This window comes from Daktulosphaira vitifoliae, unplaced genomic scaffold (assembly GCF_025091365.1).
Source record: "Daktulosphaira vitifoliae isolate Bord-2020 unplaced genomic scaffold, ASM2509136v1 Scaffold_2, whole genome shotgun sequence".
NCBI classification, from domain to species: Eukaryota; Metazoa; Arthropoda; class Insecta; order Hemiptera; family Phylloxeridae; genus Daktulosphaira; species Daktulosphaira vitifoliae.
Window position 1 is genome coordinate 13,199,915 of NW_026099573.1, and position 19,647 is coordinate 13,219,561.

The 19,647-nt window shown below is 24.1% G+C and overlaps 2 protein-coding genes across 4 annotated transcripts; both read left to right on the forward strand.

Annotated features, from left to right (window-relative positions):
• Nucleotides 1-396: 396 nt before the first annotated feature.
• LOC126899929 (histone deacetylase 6) lies at nucleotides 397-14,266 on the forward strand. Of its 3 annotated transcripts, XM_050675213.1 has the most exons (19): nucleotides 397-611; nucleotides 667-726; nucleotides 1,141-1,263; nucleotides 1,439-1,569; nucleotides 1,633-1,816; nucleotides 2,759-2,856; nucleotides 2,943-3,116; nucleotides 3,925-4,117; nucleotides 4,179-4,238; nucleotides 4,306-4,395; nucleotides 4,455-4,561; nucleotides 5,566-5,777; nucleotides 7,403-7,484; nucleotides 11,170-11,257; nucleotides 11,338-11,520; nucleotides 11,592-11,749; nucleotides 11,823-12,018; nucleotides 12,085-12,214; nucleotides 13,797-14,266. In XM_050675213.1, exons 2-19 carry the CDS (start codon nucleotides 724-726, stop codon nucleotides 14,096-14,098), a joined length of 2,514 nt encoding a protein of 837 aa, XP_050531170.1. In that variant the 5' UTR covers nucleotides 397-611; nucleotides 667-723; the 3' UTR covers nucleotides 14,099-14,266. The 3 variants fall into 3 exon arrangements, with proteins under 3 accessions (XP_050531170.1, XP_050531169.1, XP_050531171.1); XM_050675212.1 differs by having other exon boundaries at nucleotides 545-726; XM_050675214.1 differs by lacking the exons at nucleotides 397-611; nucleotides 667-726; nucleotides 1,141-1,263; nucleotides 1,439-1,569 and adding an exon at nucleotides 2,471-2,531 and having other exon boundaries at nucleotides 1,648-1,816.
• A 285-nt stretch (nucleotides 14,267-14,551) lies between these two features.
• On the forward strand, nucleotides 14,552-19,505 carry LOC126899933 (WD repeat-containing protein 74-like). Its single transcript, XM_050675218.1, has 9 exons — nucleotides 14,552-14,708; nucleotides 15,060-15,098; nucleotides 15,219-15,338; nucleotides 17,717-17,951; nucleotides 18,026-18,236; nucleotides 18,314-18,412; nucleotides 18,648-18,754; nucleotides 19,103-19,313; nucleotides 19,391-19,505. Exons 3-9 carry the CDS (start codon nucleotides 15,224-15,226, stop codon nucleotides 19,445-19,447), a joined length of 1,035 nt encoding a protein of 344 aa, XP_050531175.1. The 5' UTR covers nucleotides 14,552-14,708; nucleotides 15,060-15,098; nucleotides 15,219-15,223; the 3' UTR covers nucleotides 19,448-19,505.
• Nucleotides 19,506-19,647: the final 142 nt, after the last annotated feature.

A 19,647-nucleotide genomic window follows, 5' to 3' on the forward strand; every position in this document is an offset into this window, starting at 1 on the left:
TGAACAAAAAAATAAATCTTCGATGTATGGAATTAACATGCTTAAAATTAAATATTTTCGTCGTGCGACAAAGTCTTTTTTAGTTTTTCTTTGTGTATATTAAAAAAAATGTTCAAGTTTTTATCTTATCAATTGTTTTAAACATATAGAAATGATAATTATTATATAAATAATTTATATAATTTTATAAAAACAACGCTCCTTATATTCATGATTGATTTAAATAAAAGTAAAAAATTTATTGGTTAATTTACAATATTTTTTATTTGTGAAATGTTATAACACTAAGTGTTTATGAAAATTGATATAGCAAAAAAACTATAGGAGGGACAAGATCACTTTTTTGCCCCCTCTCATATTGTTTTTGAGGGTTATGTCGCCCCCGTACAGTTATGTCTTATATACAGCTTCATTTGTAGCTGTTTCCTAATTTGGACATATAAAATAAATTGTTCTCTATTGGTATTGGAACCCCTGGCTACTGTTATCTAACGTTAATGTTTTGTAATCATGCATCCAAATAGATAATAAGTTGACAGTTTGTTTTGCTTTACTTTTAATGAAAATATTTTATGATAACTTCGTATATTTAAACTATTAACGTATAACATGTAAAAAAAAATTTATTAACTAATTAATTATTATTAACTATTTATTTTTACTTAGAAAGGACTTGAAACATATTTCATTCCGACAAACATAATGAAGTAGCAGGTCTGAGAAATGGTAAGTGATTACACAAAAATATTTGTAAATACTATACTTAGAAGTACTGTTACCTTGTCTATATTAAATTTAAATGTAGTTATTAAATTTAATTTACTAATCAACGAACTATTTTTATTTTAACGTTATGAGTTGTGTTTTTAATTATATAGCTTATATGAATGATTTGATTTTAATTAATTGAAGCCTATTTTTAATTTGAAAAATTTTACTGAAATTTATAATTCTTTATCATGATTCAAGAATTGTTATCATGTGATATAAAAAATAAATTAAGATAGATAAATATCACAAACAAGGTGGATAAATTTACCTTGAGTACTAAAAGTATACTCAATTTATTTGTGTTATTGTTGATAACAACTATTTTTATGATTCCAAGTTTAAAAAATTGTTTTTGCCATATATTCTTAGGAGAGCCAACCAAAAGTTAAAGTTTCAACTGCTGATCTCATTGCTGCAAGAAGAAAAGAATTCTTACAAACAAACATGAACAATCGTAATATATATGATCAAGTTTATGATAACTATAAAAATGTAAGTTAAATTCAAGATAATGAAGTATGGGTATATAAATTTTTTCTTTTTTATGTCTTTAAATTAATATGTTTAATACTATACATTTATTAGTTTTGAAGTGGTAAAATTGTATTATTTGTATAAAAAAAAATTAGTACACTTAACATAAATAATAACTGTAAATGTTTATTAGTCTAGACATTATATTGATAAAATTTGTCAAAATACTGGTATTATTTATGATGACAATTTTGCTGTTCATTCATGTGTGTGGGATCAATCTTATCCTGAGAATCCCCAACGCTATGAATCAATCATTAAAAGGTACTTTTTATGAGGAATATTATTATTATAACATCTTATAAGTTTATTCAATTAATATTATAGATGTAAAGAATTAGGACTTATAGAGAGATGTGTACATATTCCATGTAGGAAAGCAACTAATGAAGAGTTAAGAATGAAACATTCTCAAGAAATAATTGATTTGTTAAAATCTACTACAGATTCTATAGACTTTGAAAATTTAGAAATTTTATCATCTAAATTTGATGCTATCTATATTCATCCAGTAAGTTAAAAATAAAGAAAGAAGTTTGTAGTTCTTTTAACCAATAACCATTGTAATAATTAATACATTGATAAATTACATCAATTAATATGAATAATTAATATAAATATAGTCAACTCTCGATAATTAAGTAGTTAATGTTCAGTCTCTTGAAAGTCTTTTGGTAATTTGAAGAAAAATAATGTATTTTACTACATTTATAATTATTAATAGAATTATAGAGTTAGCCAACCAACAATATTTAATAATTTGTAGTTTAGTCTATACAACATTTCACAATTTAAAATTATTTTAAAATATACAATGAATGTTAATAACTAGATTGTTATTGGGTGATAATGAGAAATTTCATCTTGTGTTAAATTATTACCAGTTGGTTTGTTTATAAGTTTTATCTTAGTTTGGTTTTATTTAATGCTAAATACACATAATCAATCATCAGTGTGTTTATTAAATATAAATTTTTGACAATATTAGAAAAAAATTGATTGAAATGGTTGACAGAGTTACAAAAAAACTATCGTAGCTAAGTCTGAATACATTATCTATAACTTTGAAAGATAAAATATTGGCTACACCATCAAGTGACAAGAGATTGGGTGGGGTTTATTTCTCAATAATTCAAACTTTCAGTAATTCAAACTTTTTTTCTAGTCCCTACAATTATGAATTATCGAGAGTCAACTGTATATGCAAGGTACACAAAAAAGACAAGGTAAGTCAATTTTATTAAAAATTAAGATTTTTAGCAAAATTTTGATATGTAAAAATATATTCTTTAAGCCACCGAACTAGTGGATAAATTAGGTTATTCGAAAATAATAGTCCTTGAAAGTTATGGTGTAATGTAAAATATTGTTAATTTTCTCAGCTTATAAAAAATTGACTTGCCTTGTTTTCTGTATACATTTCATATAAATAATTTAATTAACTATTTTTTAGGCTACCTATAATCAATCATTATTAGCTACTGGTAGCTCAATTGAGTTATTAAAATCTATTTGTGAAAATAAAATACAAAATGGTATGGCTTTCATAAGGTACTAAATATTTTATAAATTAAAAAATATGTAAAAATTTTTATGATTATTTTGATTTTTGATTAAATTGATTTTTTAAATTAAAGACCACCAGGACATCATGCCATGAAATCTGAATTTTGTGGTTACTGTTTTTTCAATAATGTAGCTATAGCTGCTGAGTATGTTCTTCGTCATTATTCAGTTTCTAAAATTCTTATTGTAGATTGGGATGTTCACCATGGACAAGCTACTCAACAAATGTTTTATGATGATCCTAGGTATTTTATGTTTTAATCCAATAAGTTATTTAAAAATACTCTATTTTAAAAATAAATGTTGTTTGATATTTTTACAAAAGAAATTATATACATATTCAAGGCAAGTTACAAAGATATGATAAATCTAATAACTTTTGATTATTATTTTGTTGAAATTTTTTTAAAAATATTTTTTACATATGTTATAGTATATTTTTTATTAGTTATTACTATTAAGAAGAGTATTTAAAAAAAAATTTTAAATAGTTATTTTTAACAAATTTATTACAAAATATTTTTATGGGTTGATAATAATTTTAGGACGAGTACTTATAAAATTAAAAACATTTTAATACATAAAGTAGATGTTAGTAATGTGAGTACAGTAATATACACCTGTATAAGCTGGGTATGATGTATATTTAAAATGTATACTCCACCCGCATTACACCCTTGTTACAAAATGCTTGTAACTAGATAAGTCCTAAGATTATCATCAATCCATCTAACAATTGTATAAGATAAAGGCTAAAAATAGCTGTTTAAAATAAATAAATAAAAACCAATTTTTCATTCATTTTTTCTTATTAGTAATAATTAATAAAAAACTGTGCTTTGAAAATAGTCTGAGAAAAAAAATTTAAATAAAATGATAGTTGAGTCAAAAATTATTGGACTTGTAATATCTTTATCACTCACCCTTTCTGTGTTATATATATTTAATAGTAATAAACATAATAAAATTATACTTATCAAGTTTATTGAATATTAAATACTAATATTTTGCTTATGCATTAATTAACATATATATTGTGTAATTTTTTACTAGAGTTTTGTATTTTTCTATTCATCGTTATGAAAATGGTCAATTTTGGCCTAATTTACGTGAAAGTGATTGCGATTTTACTGGTCAAGGTGACGGTCAAGGTTTTAACATTAATGTACCACTAAATAATACTAAAATGAAAGATTCAGATTATCTTGCTATTTTACATCATATATTATTGCCAGTTGTATCAGAGGTATATTTAAAATCAAAATTAAGTTTTGACAAGTTCATTAAAAAAAAACATTTTTATATAGTTTCAGCCAGATCTTATTCTTGTATCATCTGGATATGATGCTGCTCTTGGGTGTCCAGAAGTATTATAAATTAACTAAAATAAATTATCTAATTAAATTATAATCTAATTAAATATTAATTATTTAGGGTGAAATGGAAGTAACTCCAGCTTGTTATGCTCACATGATAAATGCTCTCATGGCCCATGCATGTGGTAGAGTTGCTGTTTTTTTAGAGGTATAAAAATTACAATTGATTAAATAATAAATTGATATAATTTAGTTATTTAATTACAGGGAGGTTATTGCTTAAAATCGCTCGCAGAAGGTGCAGCTCTAACATTAAGAGGTTTACTTGGAGATCCATGTCCATTACTGGACATGACAACCAAACCTTGTGATAGGTAAAAACTCAAATATATTACTGTTTCTTTTTATCATTGTGACAGACAATTTTATACATATGTGTAATACACACATGTATAAAAAATAGTTATTAAAGGTTATATACCTTTAATCACTATATATGTATATATATTTTTTTTTTTGAGAAAATGGAATTGTAATTATATTTCAAAACTTAACTACAAAATATAAGGATAAAAAGAGTATTAAGGTTTTTACTATATTATTATAATATATACCAGAGATTAAAAATATTATTTTATCAAAAATTTTGTTTCATGCAATAAATAAAGTAAACATTTTTATTGTAGTAGAACATTTATTAATCTGATTGCTGACACGACTTGCGTCGCAATAATGTGGTTGACACTGGTTTTGAGGGTAGAGATCTGTGGGCCGTTTATTAATAAGAAACAACAGATTATTTAAAATAAACAAACAAACTAAAAAGACGAACATAGTTAATAATAGTCTTTGCACAATATCGCAGCACTTTCGCTGACATAAAAAAATTAGCAGCGCTGAAGGCAATGGTACGGATCAGTTCATCGAGTCCGGTCGTGCGGCATGTCTGTAGCCGGTAGCATACATCCTGGATGTTGTCACTTTGACAACAAGAAAAAGACTCAATGTATCATTTGCGGTGGGTTATTGGCCATGCGGCACTTGCTGGACTTTGCACCGTGGTGTATGGCACGCGGTGTTGGTCAGTCAAATACTCATAGTAGGACCACGGCTGATAAAGGTGGCACAAGTCACGGGGCATTGTGTTTAATCAAGGGATGCAGGGCCGTGTCATAGCTAAGACAATTTTAGAATAAGATGTTTTTTTTAATATCACTTCGAGACTAATATTTATTTATATTAATATTTATGGGATAAGTTTATTTATGTTATTAATAGTACATCAGTAAATTTTTCAATACTTGCATTATAACATGATTTTTCTTAAAATCTATTTTTATTTTAAATAGTGTTGAATAATAGTTATTTGAAATTTTAGTATTGTTCAAACTATACAAAATGTGATAAGTGTTCATCAAAGATTTTGGAAATGTTTTCAAAATGAGTTATTGGTAAATTCTTCCTATAAACCAATATTAGTTTATTTATACAATGAACAACCTTTAAGTGTTTTTCCGACTAGAAATTGTTATCCACTTCAAGATTTATCTAAAATTGACGACTTTTCAGTGCTTCAACATTTAATATCTGGTAAGATGTATAATTTAGTAGTAATTGTTCTTTATTGAAAATAATTATCATTAGTTTTAGTTATTATTATTAGTTATTATAATTAATGGCTGTTAACAAATTCTTTTTTAAAAATAATTGTTAAATAATAGTTACAATTTTACAATAACTTTTGTAGTAAATGATAAAACAAAACAGAACTTTAAATATGTAGGATACAAAATATTTATTGTAAATGAAAATTGTTGATCAACCTAAATAATATAAAATGTCAAACATAATTAATATTAAAAATTAGATCATGGTAATTGGCTATATTTTAGTCATAAAATAATTAGTAAATAAACAGTAATGGATGTAATTTGACTGCTCTTAAGTATGAAGATAGATGTAGTAATTTTTATTTTTTAATATTAAATTTGAATTAAATTTGAACATTGCAGGTCTGAATTTTGTAGTATAAGTTTCTTAGAAGTTGTAATTTATATCAGGGACATTGTAAGCATTAGGGTAGTTTGATATAGCATTTGAATTCTGATATAAAAATTAGAAATCAGTGTAATAGATTTTTAAATATTTTAAACAGAAACGAAATTGGTAATATGAAGTAATATTATATTCAGTTCTAAGGGTAGCTAGTCTTCCTAATATGATTTATCAATAGTTTTTGGAAATTTCAAAGAGAAAAAAAGGTTATAAGAGAGTTGTAGATTTATACAATTTATGTATAAGGATAATGAATGATTCTATTTATAAACTAATAAAATACTTATGCTATATCTCTTCATTTGTTAAATCTCTTCTAACTCTTATTAAATGGTAATTATGGTAAATGAATAGGGAATAAATTATCCTGAGAAATCATAGATATTAAGGCCTTCATTAGCTACTAGTTAATATCTCTATATTTTTTCTATATACAATGTATTAAAATAAAAGTTGAGGCCTAGTTCAACCTTGTTTATTAGTATTATTTACTTGATAGGTTCAATATAAATGATCAATCATATTTCTTGTTTTCATTTAGTTTAAATTTATTATCATTAAAAGTTCAATTTAAACTGATGAAAATAAAAATTTTTTCTTTGATCATGAACATGTTTAATTTTAATTAAGATATTATATTACAAAGTGTTTGGTTTTCTAATTAATCCAAATTAAAGTTGTGTTGTTAGTTTCAGTTTAATAATCGAACAACAGGCTGAATTTTTTTTAGTAGTTATTAATTAATTAGTGAAATTTAAGTTGATTTTTATAATTTTTAACAATTATAAGTACTTAAAATAAGAAAAGATAACTAAATATGTAATAAAACTTTCAGTATAGGCTTGACTGAACATTTTAATAGATAAATTCAATTATGTTTGAATGAAAACACAGTATGTTTAGTTTGGGTTCAATTTGGTCTTAAAAATTAAGAATTGCAACAACATTATATTTTTTATATATTATTTTATTTATCTTAGTCGTCCTCTCTGAAAAGTAAAGCTTGTGTTAGAGAGGACGAAATATCCTATGTAGCTCAGTGCAAAGGAACCAAACCTCGGTAACTTATGCATCAAGGAACAACATGTTCCCAACTGAGCTAAATAGGTGGCATCTTATATGTATTATTTTTTCCTTAATGGATTTTATATTGATTTTAGAAACACAGCTTTTAAATATAAAAAACAAGTGTGCTATTTCATTTGATTTGATAATGGACCATAAACATGAAAGTAATGAAAGGCAAGTGAATTAATTATTTATTCAGTTATACCAATTTAATTTTATTGTATTTCCTAAAGCATGCAATGATAACTCGTACATTTTTTTCAAATATTAATGCTGTATTCTAATAGTTATATCTAAGCTTAAAACTTTACAACACAGATTTATATTGATTAGTTAACATTTTCTCATATCTTTCTCTTCTATTATTTTGAATGGTATCAAAATACAGTTGTTATTTTAATTTAAAAATATTTCAATATTTAAATTAAAGGTACATATCAAGAGCAAAAAAGTGGTCTGCATATTTTTGCATTTTTTGATGAGAACAGTTTTAATTTTTTTGTATTATTGCTTTTTTAATGTAATTTAGTGACTCAAATATTCATTTTTTAGATTTTAAATTCAGACTTAAATAAATTTTACTCTAATTTATAAGAATTATCCAGTTAATTCCAGTTATGATTCTGGAGTCATACAGTGAGTGTTTAGTGTTATTTATGTGTTTTTATCTGTTAGATAAAGTTAATAAGCTTAAAAAAATGAAAATATAATTAATGTAGCTAATCAATCTAAGTTAATCATTAACATAATCAATGAGTGCAATTTAAAATCCTTTAGTTTAATATTCTACAGTAATTCTGAGACTTGTGCTGAAGTCAACTCAGCTGATAGAATAACAGATGATACTATTCAAGTGTGTGGTGTTATAAATTCCATTAATGTGTTAACAATAGTATTAATAATCCAACCATGTGTTTACTGTGGGAAAACATGAACCTAGTAATACTCATCCAATTAAGGCTATATTTAATTAAACAGCTGATGAGTTTCATATTTTAAAATCTAAGAAAAATGTATTACTTCTATAACCACATTCATCCATTTGTGTCAATTCTGACCAAACTTTGTATCAATAAAATTATATGAAAAAACTTTGGGACGAATTAAAATGTCATAAATTAAATGGAGAACTTGATTTAATTATTAAATATATTGGAGAAAGAGACTGGTAATCATTTTCAAAAATAGTTAAGCCAATACTAATAACATTAACCAAAAGATTAAAATGTTTTACAGTAAATTCCTTTTATCGAAATGTTTGTGGTCTTTTAACAAAAAAATTCCTTTTTATAAAATACTTTGTTAAGTATAAATTTTAATATAATCAGTTTAAGTGAATAATTATTAAATAGTAATATTTTGATGTGGAACTAGGTTTTCAAATTATATTTTATTGATTTTGAATTTAACTTAGATGTTAGTTTATCTAATGAAGCATTGGTTGATAAATTTTATGAAATTATTTACCATTGTTTTCTTTATTTGTATCTTAAACAAAAATTTCTTCAAAAATAATTATTCCCCTGTTTGAGAAAATTCTAATCTTAAGAAACTTATTATTGATAAAAATTTGCCCACAAAAAATTTAAAATTTATGATCATTTTCATAATAATTATATTAAAATATTCAAATTTTTAATTTTTACTTATCTCAACTTTCATATGTTCCTTCAATAAATAATATTAATATTAATTTTAATTATTGGGATATAGATCACAATGAAATTTATGATTCCAAGTAATTAATTTAAATAATTATAGATATCTATATGGGTACAGACCCTGACGATATATCGTCAGTATTTTTTAAATTTTGTAGCTTAGGATTAGTTAGACTGTTATATCTTATTTTTAATAAGATCTTTGAGTCTGAGTTATTTTTCTGATATTTGGAAAAAATTCATTACAACAATACTTAAGTCAAACGATAAAAAACATATAGTTAATAATTACAGACCTATTTGCAAAATATTCCTTATCAAAAGATTTTCAAAGCAATTATTAAAAAAAAAAAAAAAAAAATAATCAAAGTATTGTCTCCTCATATTGTAGTAAATAGCTGAGGAAGTATTGAATAACGTCGATTTTAGTATAATACAAAATTTACAGCAGTAGTAAGCAATTTTTGAAATCTCAAGCAATATAATAATGTCATATAAAAGGGAAATCCAGGGTAAGCAAATTAATAATAGTGGGAAAAAAAATATAAAAGGGAAACATAAAAAGTATAGGGGGACTGGACGTTTTGACAAAGAAACGTCGAGTTACGGTTCAGGACGTTTGATGCGAGTAACTTTGTATTTTCTACGATTTAATTTATTTTGTGTTACATTTTTATATTAAATTCTGATTTCGTGTTTATTTTGTTTCTTAAATAAAATAACTATTTAAAAACCTGCACTTGGCTTAAATATTTTATATCCACAGTGCTATTAAAATTGTGTGTGTGTGTGCAGCAAGAGTCGAGGTTGGACTACTGGCCCTTTAGTTGATCTTAATTATTAGTGTGCGTGTTGACTAGTTTTTGGGCTTAACCGTGCTTTAGTAGTAATAGTGAAAAGGTAGTTATGCTGGTGGCTGACGAGGAGCCACCCTTTGTCTGCTACTTTTGAACTAGACTGTGTTGACGAGTCTAAACTCTACCCCTTTAGTAGTTCACTAATTTGAGGGATTGGGGCTGAGCAGTGATCCAATGGGAGGACTCGAGAAGAGCTAAAAACAAAGAACTCATCATCAAAAACATTTGTTTATTTGTGTACTACATTTTGTATCTACATCAGGGCATTACTGACGTACGACAAATATATAAGAACTAGAATAGATTTAGACCCCATATGTAGTACTAATTTACACTTTAATTCTTCAATCGAACTCAGAGAAATTTGTTACTTAGTCAGCAAAATCACTTACCAATAAATATAAACAAATGTAATGTTATTATTTTTTCTTTGTCTAAGAATATTATTACCTATAATTACAAAATTGATAATTTTGTGTGTTACGTGAATGAGAGATTTAAGGTTTTTCTTTTACTATAATTTGTCTTTTTCATTTAATATTAATATTATTATTAGTGTTAGTCCGATGACTAACAAGGCGTTAGGTCATTTTAACTCCCTCGATTTCAGTTTAAATTCATATTCGGCTGGACAGCAATATCTATATTATTTTGTAATTTTTTTCTCATAAGTGTAGTACTCCACCACCATATTACATTCTTGTTTGCCCTTCACAAATATTTGATTTGCGTGTGTTGGGCTCTAACTTTAAACCATCCGCAAAGCCAAACTGATTTTTTAAAACCAATATTAAATGGTTTTATTGATTTTGTAGATTTATTACATATGATTGTGTTAAAAATACCAAATCACTGTTTAAACAGAAGCAAAATATTTCTGTGAAGCAAGAAATATAAGTATAGATTATTCATGGAGATTAGAACATATAATCTTCCACGTCATTATATCATTATTGTTAATCAAATTTGATTACATGTTAAACATTTTGTAGTAAGGTTGAAATCCCTTCTTTCACCAAAACTCCTTGAGGGGGGGGAGGTATTTTACTATTTCTGTTAACTTAGATTCATTTTTAGAAATTTTAGCTAATTTTAAAGGAAGCCTTCTTCTACTTTCCTTCTTGTATTTCTGGCTAGTTTGAACATATAAAAGATTTAAGCATAAACAAAATCTTTCTAATTATAAAATTATTATTTTTCTTCCAAAATTGAAATCATAAAAATAGTATGTCATAAAAACATAGTGACATCAGGTAATTTTTCAACTCTCCTAATTAATGATGAAAATGTAGATTTGTAGTATGGTGTTACAGTTTATCTAATAAATTTTATTTTTTATAGTGGACACCCAGAATGCCCAGGTAGAATAAGTGCAATATTGAATATGTTCAATGAATTTCAGTTAACATCTCGGTTTTTAATTTTACCTGTATGTATTTTTACCATGATAAAGTAATAATTTTAAATTAATCACTGAATTATTTTGAGTTAATTAAATTTGTTTTTTAGTCTAGAGAAGCAGTTAAAAGTGAATTAAACTTAGCTCATGCTAAAGAATATGTTGATGAAATGTCTCTTTTACATCAGTTGTCATCAATAGAATTAAGTGAAAAGGAAAAAAATTATGATTCAGTATACTTGACCCCTGACACATACAAAGTATCAACCCTAGCTACTGGTTGTTTATTACAAGTAAAATATTGAGCTAATAAAAAAACATCAATAATTTAAATAATACTTTAATATTTTGTGCCATTTTAAAGGTTATTGATTCCGTTATGTGCAATGAAAGTATATCTGGTGTTGCAGTAATAAGACCACCTGGCCATCATGCTGAAAAAGAGCTTGCTTGTGGATTTTGTATTTTTAATTCTGTTGCAGTTGGTGCAACCTATGCTTTACAGAAATATAGTCTTAAAAGGTAAGTTTGTTAAAATTTATGTATCAATAAAATATTTTATCAAAACCATGCTATTGTAAATTTTAATTCAAAGGATTTTAATTTTGGATTGGGATATTCATTTTGGTAATGGAACAATGAGAGCATTTAGTTCGGATCCAAGGGTTTTGTATATATCTATTCATCGATATCAAAATGCAAAGTTTTTTCCGTGTTCAGAAGAAGGATCTCATAAAGTAACAGGTTATGGAGAAGGTGAAGGATTTACAATAAATATACCATGGAATAAAGTATGAATACAAAACAATTTTCTTTTGTAAAATTGAAAATTTGTATTTTAAAACATTATTTAACAGGCTGGGATGGGAGATGCTGAATACATATCTGTAATGCAAAACATAATTCTTCCTGTTGCTTATGAATTTTGTCCTGAACTTGTAATAGTATCAGCTGGTTTTGATGCTGCTATTGGAGATCCACTAGGAGGTAAATGTGAAAGTAAAATTAAATTTGATTTAACATTGAACTGATGTAGATATTTGGTAATGAAAAAACTACCGAATAAGCCATTTTTATTGAAAATTGTATGATTAGTTTGAATAATTCATTGAAATCAATTTTTGTTTTATCATTTTAAAATAATTAGTCAAGTTTGTTAAAATATTTTCAAATATTGAAAAGAAAAAAATTTGGTATAATTTTTAAGTTACCCCTCAATATTTTTGATAATGATAAATTTTTTAATAAAATTATGTCTGAAATATTATCAATAAAAAATTAGCATTTATCTATCCACATTTCAAAAAGTTATTTTTATATAAAATGAAAATTAAAAATATATCAATATTGACAACTGTAATTTGTTGAGAAATTTATCTTTATAATCGAGACTAAGGAAAATTTTACTATTTAAAGTTTTGGGGCTGATAGTTTCAACTAAATATGTTTTGTGATATTTTGATATATTATGGAGCAAAATTAATCATATAGAAAAGGAGTATTTTTAAGAACAAGATAAAATTAACATGGCAGAATAAAACCAATAGCTTCTATGCTATGTATAGCTAAAACTATATTTTTTTTAGCATTATGAAAAATAAATTGTATTTTAAACTTATTATTTTGTTAAATAAAGAAAGCAAAAGTTTAATGTATGACAATTAAACTATATAATAGATAATATTGACTTTATTGTTCTGTTTGATGGCATTTGAGCTGTCCAGATGCAAATGTCCTAAAGAAATTTGTTTGCAATTTTAATTTTTCTTGGACGAAGTAGCTTATAATTAGACATAAAAATTTGAAGTTAAAAAAAAAATTTTTTTTGACATGTGTCTTTTTGAACTAGGCACTGATTTGGTACTCAATTACTGAATTATAAAAACATTTTTTTAAGAATTTAAATTATTTAAAAAAGATTTATACATTTTTAGTTAATTTTTAAAATTATTAAAATAAAAAAAAAAAAAATGCTATTTGGTTTAACTTTAGAGTTCTAGTAATTAATTTTTAGCAAAAAAAAATAATAAATGTAAAGGTTTAATTTAATAAGTCAAATTTATTTTATAGTTATTAATCCTATAAAGAAACTTTGCAAATTAATACAATTTGGTAAATTTAGATACTTTTAATTTAACTAATACTACTAATAATTCATTACCAATTAAAAACTTAAAATATTAAAATTTAATTTAAGTATATTGTAATAATTATGAACTCGCTTACTTGAATAAGCTATGCTTATTGGGAGAGTATCAAAGATTGTTTATGTATGTATTCATTTTTATTGTTCATTCTTTATTTTATTAAATAAAATTATGATTACTATTTAATAGTCTAAAAATTATTGATGTATGTTCACAAGTTAGATGGTCATTTTATAGTAAATTTTAAATTTTATAAAGTTTAATTTGTAGTAAATTTTGATTTGTATACAAATGTAACATCCTTTATAAATTACACTTATAATTAATTTCATTTTAAAAATTATTCTTCTGAAATGACAAAAATTTCTTGCTATTAACTTAAGGCAATTAATAAAATAATAATCAACATTTTTTTATTGTAGGCTGTAAAGTAACTCCAGAATGTTTTGGTCATCTAACCCATTGTTTAAAGTCATTAGCTAGTGGTAAAGTGATAATGGCTTTAGAAGGAGGGTACAATATAGATGCAGTTTCTTATTGTATGACTATGTGTACAAAAGCTTTGCTTGGTGATCCATTACCATCATTGCAATTAGAATTTCCAATTTCTAAAAATGCTCAACTTACAATGAAAAGAGTAGTAAATGTTCAAAAACACTATTGGGCTTGCCTTAATTGTTTTAATTATGATAGATTAAGTAGATCCTCAAAGAGTAACAGCTAATAAATAATAAATTATTTTCCTATATGATTTTATACATCAATTTTTATAAATTTTATTTAACATCATTGTAGTTAAAATTTGCTTGACTAATACTTGTATTTATGTATTATAATAATATTGTTATTAACTTATTGTATATCCTCATTTTTAAATGTTGTAATTTTGTTATTATTTATGTTAGTATTTTTTAACTATAAATTATTAGTTGTAATACTTTTCTCTATAAAACAAAGTTTTGTTATTGTTACTTTTTTTTGTTATGTTATATTATAAATATTAATTTTGTGATATCTGTCCGATGATATAATTTCTAATTATATTAAATTAAAGAACAAAATTAACCAATTGGTAACATTAAACGTATTAAATAAAATATTAAATTACAAAAAGTTTTTAAATTTGTATATATTAAATAAACTTGACATTAAAAGTTCACATGTTCATTGATCATTTTTTATTCTATCAAATGTAATATTAAAAGAATCAAGAAAAGTTGTTACCACCTATGTAATTTTCAAAAAGGCGACTCATTTTATTTTATTGCTAGTATCCCAGTCTCTTGAAACAAATTTTGACTTTATTATCGGTGCGACACTTGAAAAAATTAAAGGTATCCTTTTATACATTTTTACTTTCGATACAAAGCTAAAAAAATATTGATTTTAATATTATGTATATATATTTTTTGCTTATCCAAATGCTGAGTGTTCACTGATCCGAGTTTGTTGATTTAAGCATCAAGCAAACCTAAATTTAATTAAGTTGATTCTACAATATCTAAAATTTATTTTTAAAAAACCATAATTAGATATTAAAAAAAATATCTCTAAGTTAGTTAATTGTAAAAAATGATAAATTCAGATTTTTATTTCTGCATTTTAAAACTTATTTCAACGTTTCGGATTATTCCCAAGTAACACGATATAAAGTAGACACATTATAAACAGTAGCATATTTATAGGTGCACTACGTAGCAGATCTAACGCAGCTTTATTTTACGGTATGAAATTTTTATTTTTTAATATTCTTTACCTAAAATGTTTGAGGGGTATAAAAATTTATTTTGCCTACAAATCGTAGTCTACAGTCGTTAATAAGTTTAATACGTCACTACTTATAGATAACATGTGTTTACTGAAGTGTAAGAAGCATAGAGATGTATTATTTAACATTACTCAAGAACAGAGACGGATTTTAATGTTTTCATTCATAATATTGAAAAAACTAGCTAACTATGGAGGTAAGGGGCACAAACAAAGAATTCAAAACCGCATCACAACATTTTATAAATTTTTATCATAATTTTTTGAAGGTTAGTATAAAAATTGCTGAAAAAGCACGTGTTTAAAAATATATTGATAACATGTTACACAAAATTGATAAGATAATAAGTAAACAAAGTTTAAAAATTTAATATAAGAAATTTCAAATTCACTATGAATTTTGAAGCTATTGTTGGTTATAGCAATGGAACTCTTAAAGGTAATCTTATCAGTAAAATATATGAAAATTTTATGAATATATAATCAAATTTTAATCAATAATGATTTTCCAAAAACTGAATAGAATTAGTTCCATTAATATATAAAAAAAATAAAGTATCCATTGAATATTATAATATTAATTGATGACCATATAATTATTATTAGTTAAATAATTAAAGTTTTATTTATATAATAAGTTTATTTTACAGTTTTATGTATTCACAAAATCTGTACTCCAAAATAGTTAAATTGGAAATAAAAAAATAAATTCTCAATATTTTTATTATTTTATAATTAATAATAATATGTAGGACATATTGTAATAAGTAGAAACTCAGAAGTGAAGTTCTGAAGTAATTTGCAACCAAGTTATCAGATATATTATTACAGCAGTTTAATGAGTAAAAAATACTATGATCTGTTGTAAAGTATTACAATTTTTTTTTATAAGTTTTTAAATAATCTTTTAGTACCATTTATAAAAAAAATTGTGTAATAATTTTAAAATTGTTCAATAGTATAATATTTGGAGTATAAAAAAATTTATATATTTAGATAAAAAAATTACAAGTGCTGGTTTATTATTTGATGTAAATAATAATTAGGATTTTAATGTTACTTTTATTAAATGTAATATGCAGACAGAATTTGAATGGTAAATAAAAATTACATTTCAATATAATATTTAAAACTTATTATGTTTTAAATGATGCTTCATATTCTATGATATTCATGTACAGCAACTTTTAAATTGTTATAAATTTTTAATGTTATAAATACTCTGTACTGGCCAAAGTAATTTGACCCAAAAAAAACCATTGGCCTTTTTAGGATTTCACTCATTTTAAAAAACCTTTTGTAAGTAGGAAAATTTATTTAAGTTATAAGTAAAGTAAAACCACCTAAATATAAAATAGAAAAATGACCAACAATACAAGTGGTTATATTTATTTTATTGGGTTATAAATAAAAATATAAACTCAAAAAAGCTAATTTTATTGATTATTTATTTTAAATAGATTTATTTCTTATAAATTATTACTGAAAAAAATTTACACCTAGATTAGGAATTCTTATCTCTTAGTCTTTCATAAATCAAATAACATTTATATTAATCTATAAATAACATTATTAAGTGTTTTGAATTTCTCATATATAACAGTGGTAACAATGAAAATTTAGATAAATATTAGGGTAACAAGGGTGAAAAATTAAACTAATAGACTAGGAATACTTTTGTTTTTAAATCACTAAATTATCAATACACATCAATAATAGATTAATATTTTTTGAAATATTAAATTAACATTAACTTTACTAATAGCTTAGACTAGGAACTTTTAAGTTTTAAAAGTAATAAATAAGGTTATTTTAAATTAAGTTATTGAAAAAAAAGTGAAACCTTTAATACTCAACAATAGAATTATCGTTTTAATACTTAAAAAACTGCAAACTTTTATAAGATTTTGTAACCTTTTCATGTCCTAATTTATATAGACACAAAATAATTAGACAATTTGATAAAAGAGATATAATTTGTATAAAATACAATGTAACCAAGATGTAAAAAAAATATATAAGGAAATTTTGTATGGATTTAAATGAATAAAAAAAAATAACCAATGGGTTAGGGTTGGTTTGATAAACCCTCTGTTTTTCCAATTCTGTAAATATTATTATAATTTGATGTAATATATTTTATTTTTTCAATTAATTCTGCTGAGTTTAGTTTTAGTTTTAGTTATTATCGAGGTGGATATTATACCCATGTACTTAGACCTGTTGGTCCATTGTGCGCACTTCATACCGATTTGTCTTGATTCGGTTTACCGGCCTAAGTGTTATCACCAAAGTATTAATACATTATACTAATCATTGTATAAGGGTGGACCCTAAAGTCACCCCTATAGATGACCAAAGAGTCCTGTCTTTACGGTGAAATTAAGTATCTCTCTGGGTTTTAGGTTTCTAATATCTTCCTTTTCAGGAAAAGGTTTACTCAAGTAGTTTGATCTTAATGTGGACAAGGTTTCACATTCGCACATAATGTGAAATGAATCTTCCTTTCTACTCCACACTTCCTGCACAATGATGAATTCTGCTGAGTTAATAATTTATGTAAATATTTTTATAGGAGTTGAATTAACAAAGAAAAGGAAAAAAGATAACTTACTTTGTTTTAAGTATACTAAGTTGATTGATGCAATAAATAATGGAATTTCATGTTTAAACTCTTCTGATGTTAATAATGAAATTCTTATTGGTTCAAAAAATGTTGTTAGAGTTTATAATTTAGAAGATAATAAAAACAGTAAAGAATTTTTTATTGAAAATTCTAATTCAATTGTTGGTGTTTTCAAAAATAAAAAGTAATTAAAGTTAATACATTCTTTTTAACTTATAATCTTATTCTCTAGTATTAACTAATTGTTTTTTTATTTAGTGCTTTAATTACTGGAGTTGAAGATGGTAGAGTAATAGTTCAATCTTTCAATGATGAAGAAAATCTTTTAATTAAAAGTATAAATGTGGGTTCGAATATTTCATGTTTAAAACAAGGTCATTTGTTAGAAAAATTTGCCACTGGTGGAAATGAAAATCCATTAAAATTATGGGATTTAGAAACTGGAAAGGTTGAATTTATAGCAAAAAGTGTATGTATTCAAAATATCTGCTAAAGTTTGTAGATAAAAATTATTTTTTTATTCATATTCTGACATATTTTTTGTAGCCTAAGCCAGATATGCTGCAATTGAAACAACCATGTTACGTATCTGATGTTGGATTTTATAATAATAATAAAATTGCAGTAGCACATAGACATGGAATTGTATGTATATATTTTTTTATTTTACATTTTTGTGAAAAAATAGTTCTTAATTCTGTAATAAAATTTTAACGTTTTTTTTTTTTAATAGAATTTTGGTTTTTTTAGTCCTGTAACTAAAGATTTTTATAACTACATAATTTAAAATTTTAATATTTATTATTATATTTTGTTCAATATTTTAGGGAGAGTATTTACTAAATAATAAAGTATGAATTATATATTTTTAATGACATAGGTAGATTTACATGATCCATTGTCAAATCAAAGAAGACCAGTTGCTACATGTAAAGTAGTGAATAATGGTTTTGTGTCATTAAAAACAATTCCAGATTATAGTGATTAGTAAGAATTTCATTTTTTCTTTTTATAGCCTTGAAGGATTTTCTTTTAAAATACCACTGCTTTTAAAATTTCATTTCATTAAATGTAAAATTTTTAACATAAATTAATAATGAATAATTTGATATACTCTAATAATATTTTAAAATATTTTATACTTTTTTTTTACTTGTTAATAAAAATGGCTACTACAGTCAGTCTTTACTTTGTAATTGTAGCAAAATATTCAAGACTAAACCCATTTAGCTTAATAGTATTAATAGTATTATTAACAGCTTAATAACTTAATAGTAAACATAATACTTAAAATATAATTTTTAAATTCAAAATTTCCTACTTTTTATGTTATAGTGAAGTCATTGTAGGTTCTTCAAAAGGTTCAATCTACCATTATGATTTCCGAGGTAAGTCATCATTACCTGTTAAAACATTTAGAGGTTGTACAGGTTCAGTCAGAGCAGTAGATTGTATTACAAGTTTGAATAAATTATATGTTTTAAGTATAAGCTTAGATTGTCATATAAGGATGCATAACTTTTCCATTGGAGACATTACTGTTCAAGTAAAATACAAATTAATTAATTTGTTTATTTATGAATTTTATTATTAATTGTTAATATATTTTACTTTGAATTACAGGATTATATCGTAGGAAAACCTTCAGCATTGTTAGTGATCTCCGATACAGATTCATAAATTTTAATGTAATTTTATAAATGTTAATAATAAAATTAATTATCTGTGATTTTGTTTATTACTTATTTTATTTATCTAGAATATATTTTCAGTAATACATAATTTCAATTATTTGTATATAAAAATATATATAAAGAGGTTCTGAATTTCGTGTTGAGAAGATATTTTTTAGCTTTGATGCGAAGCTGAGAAGGTATTGG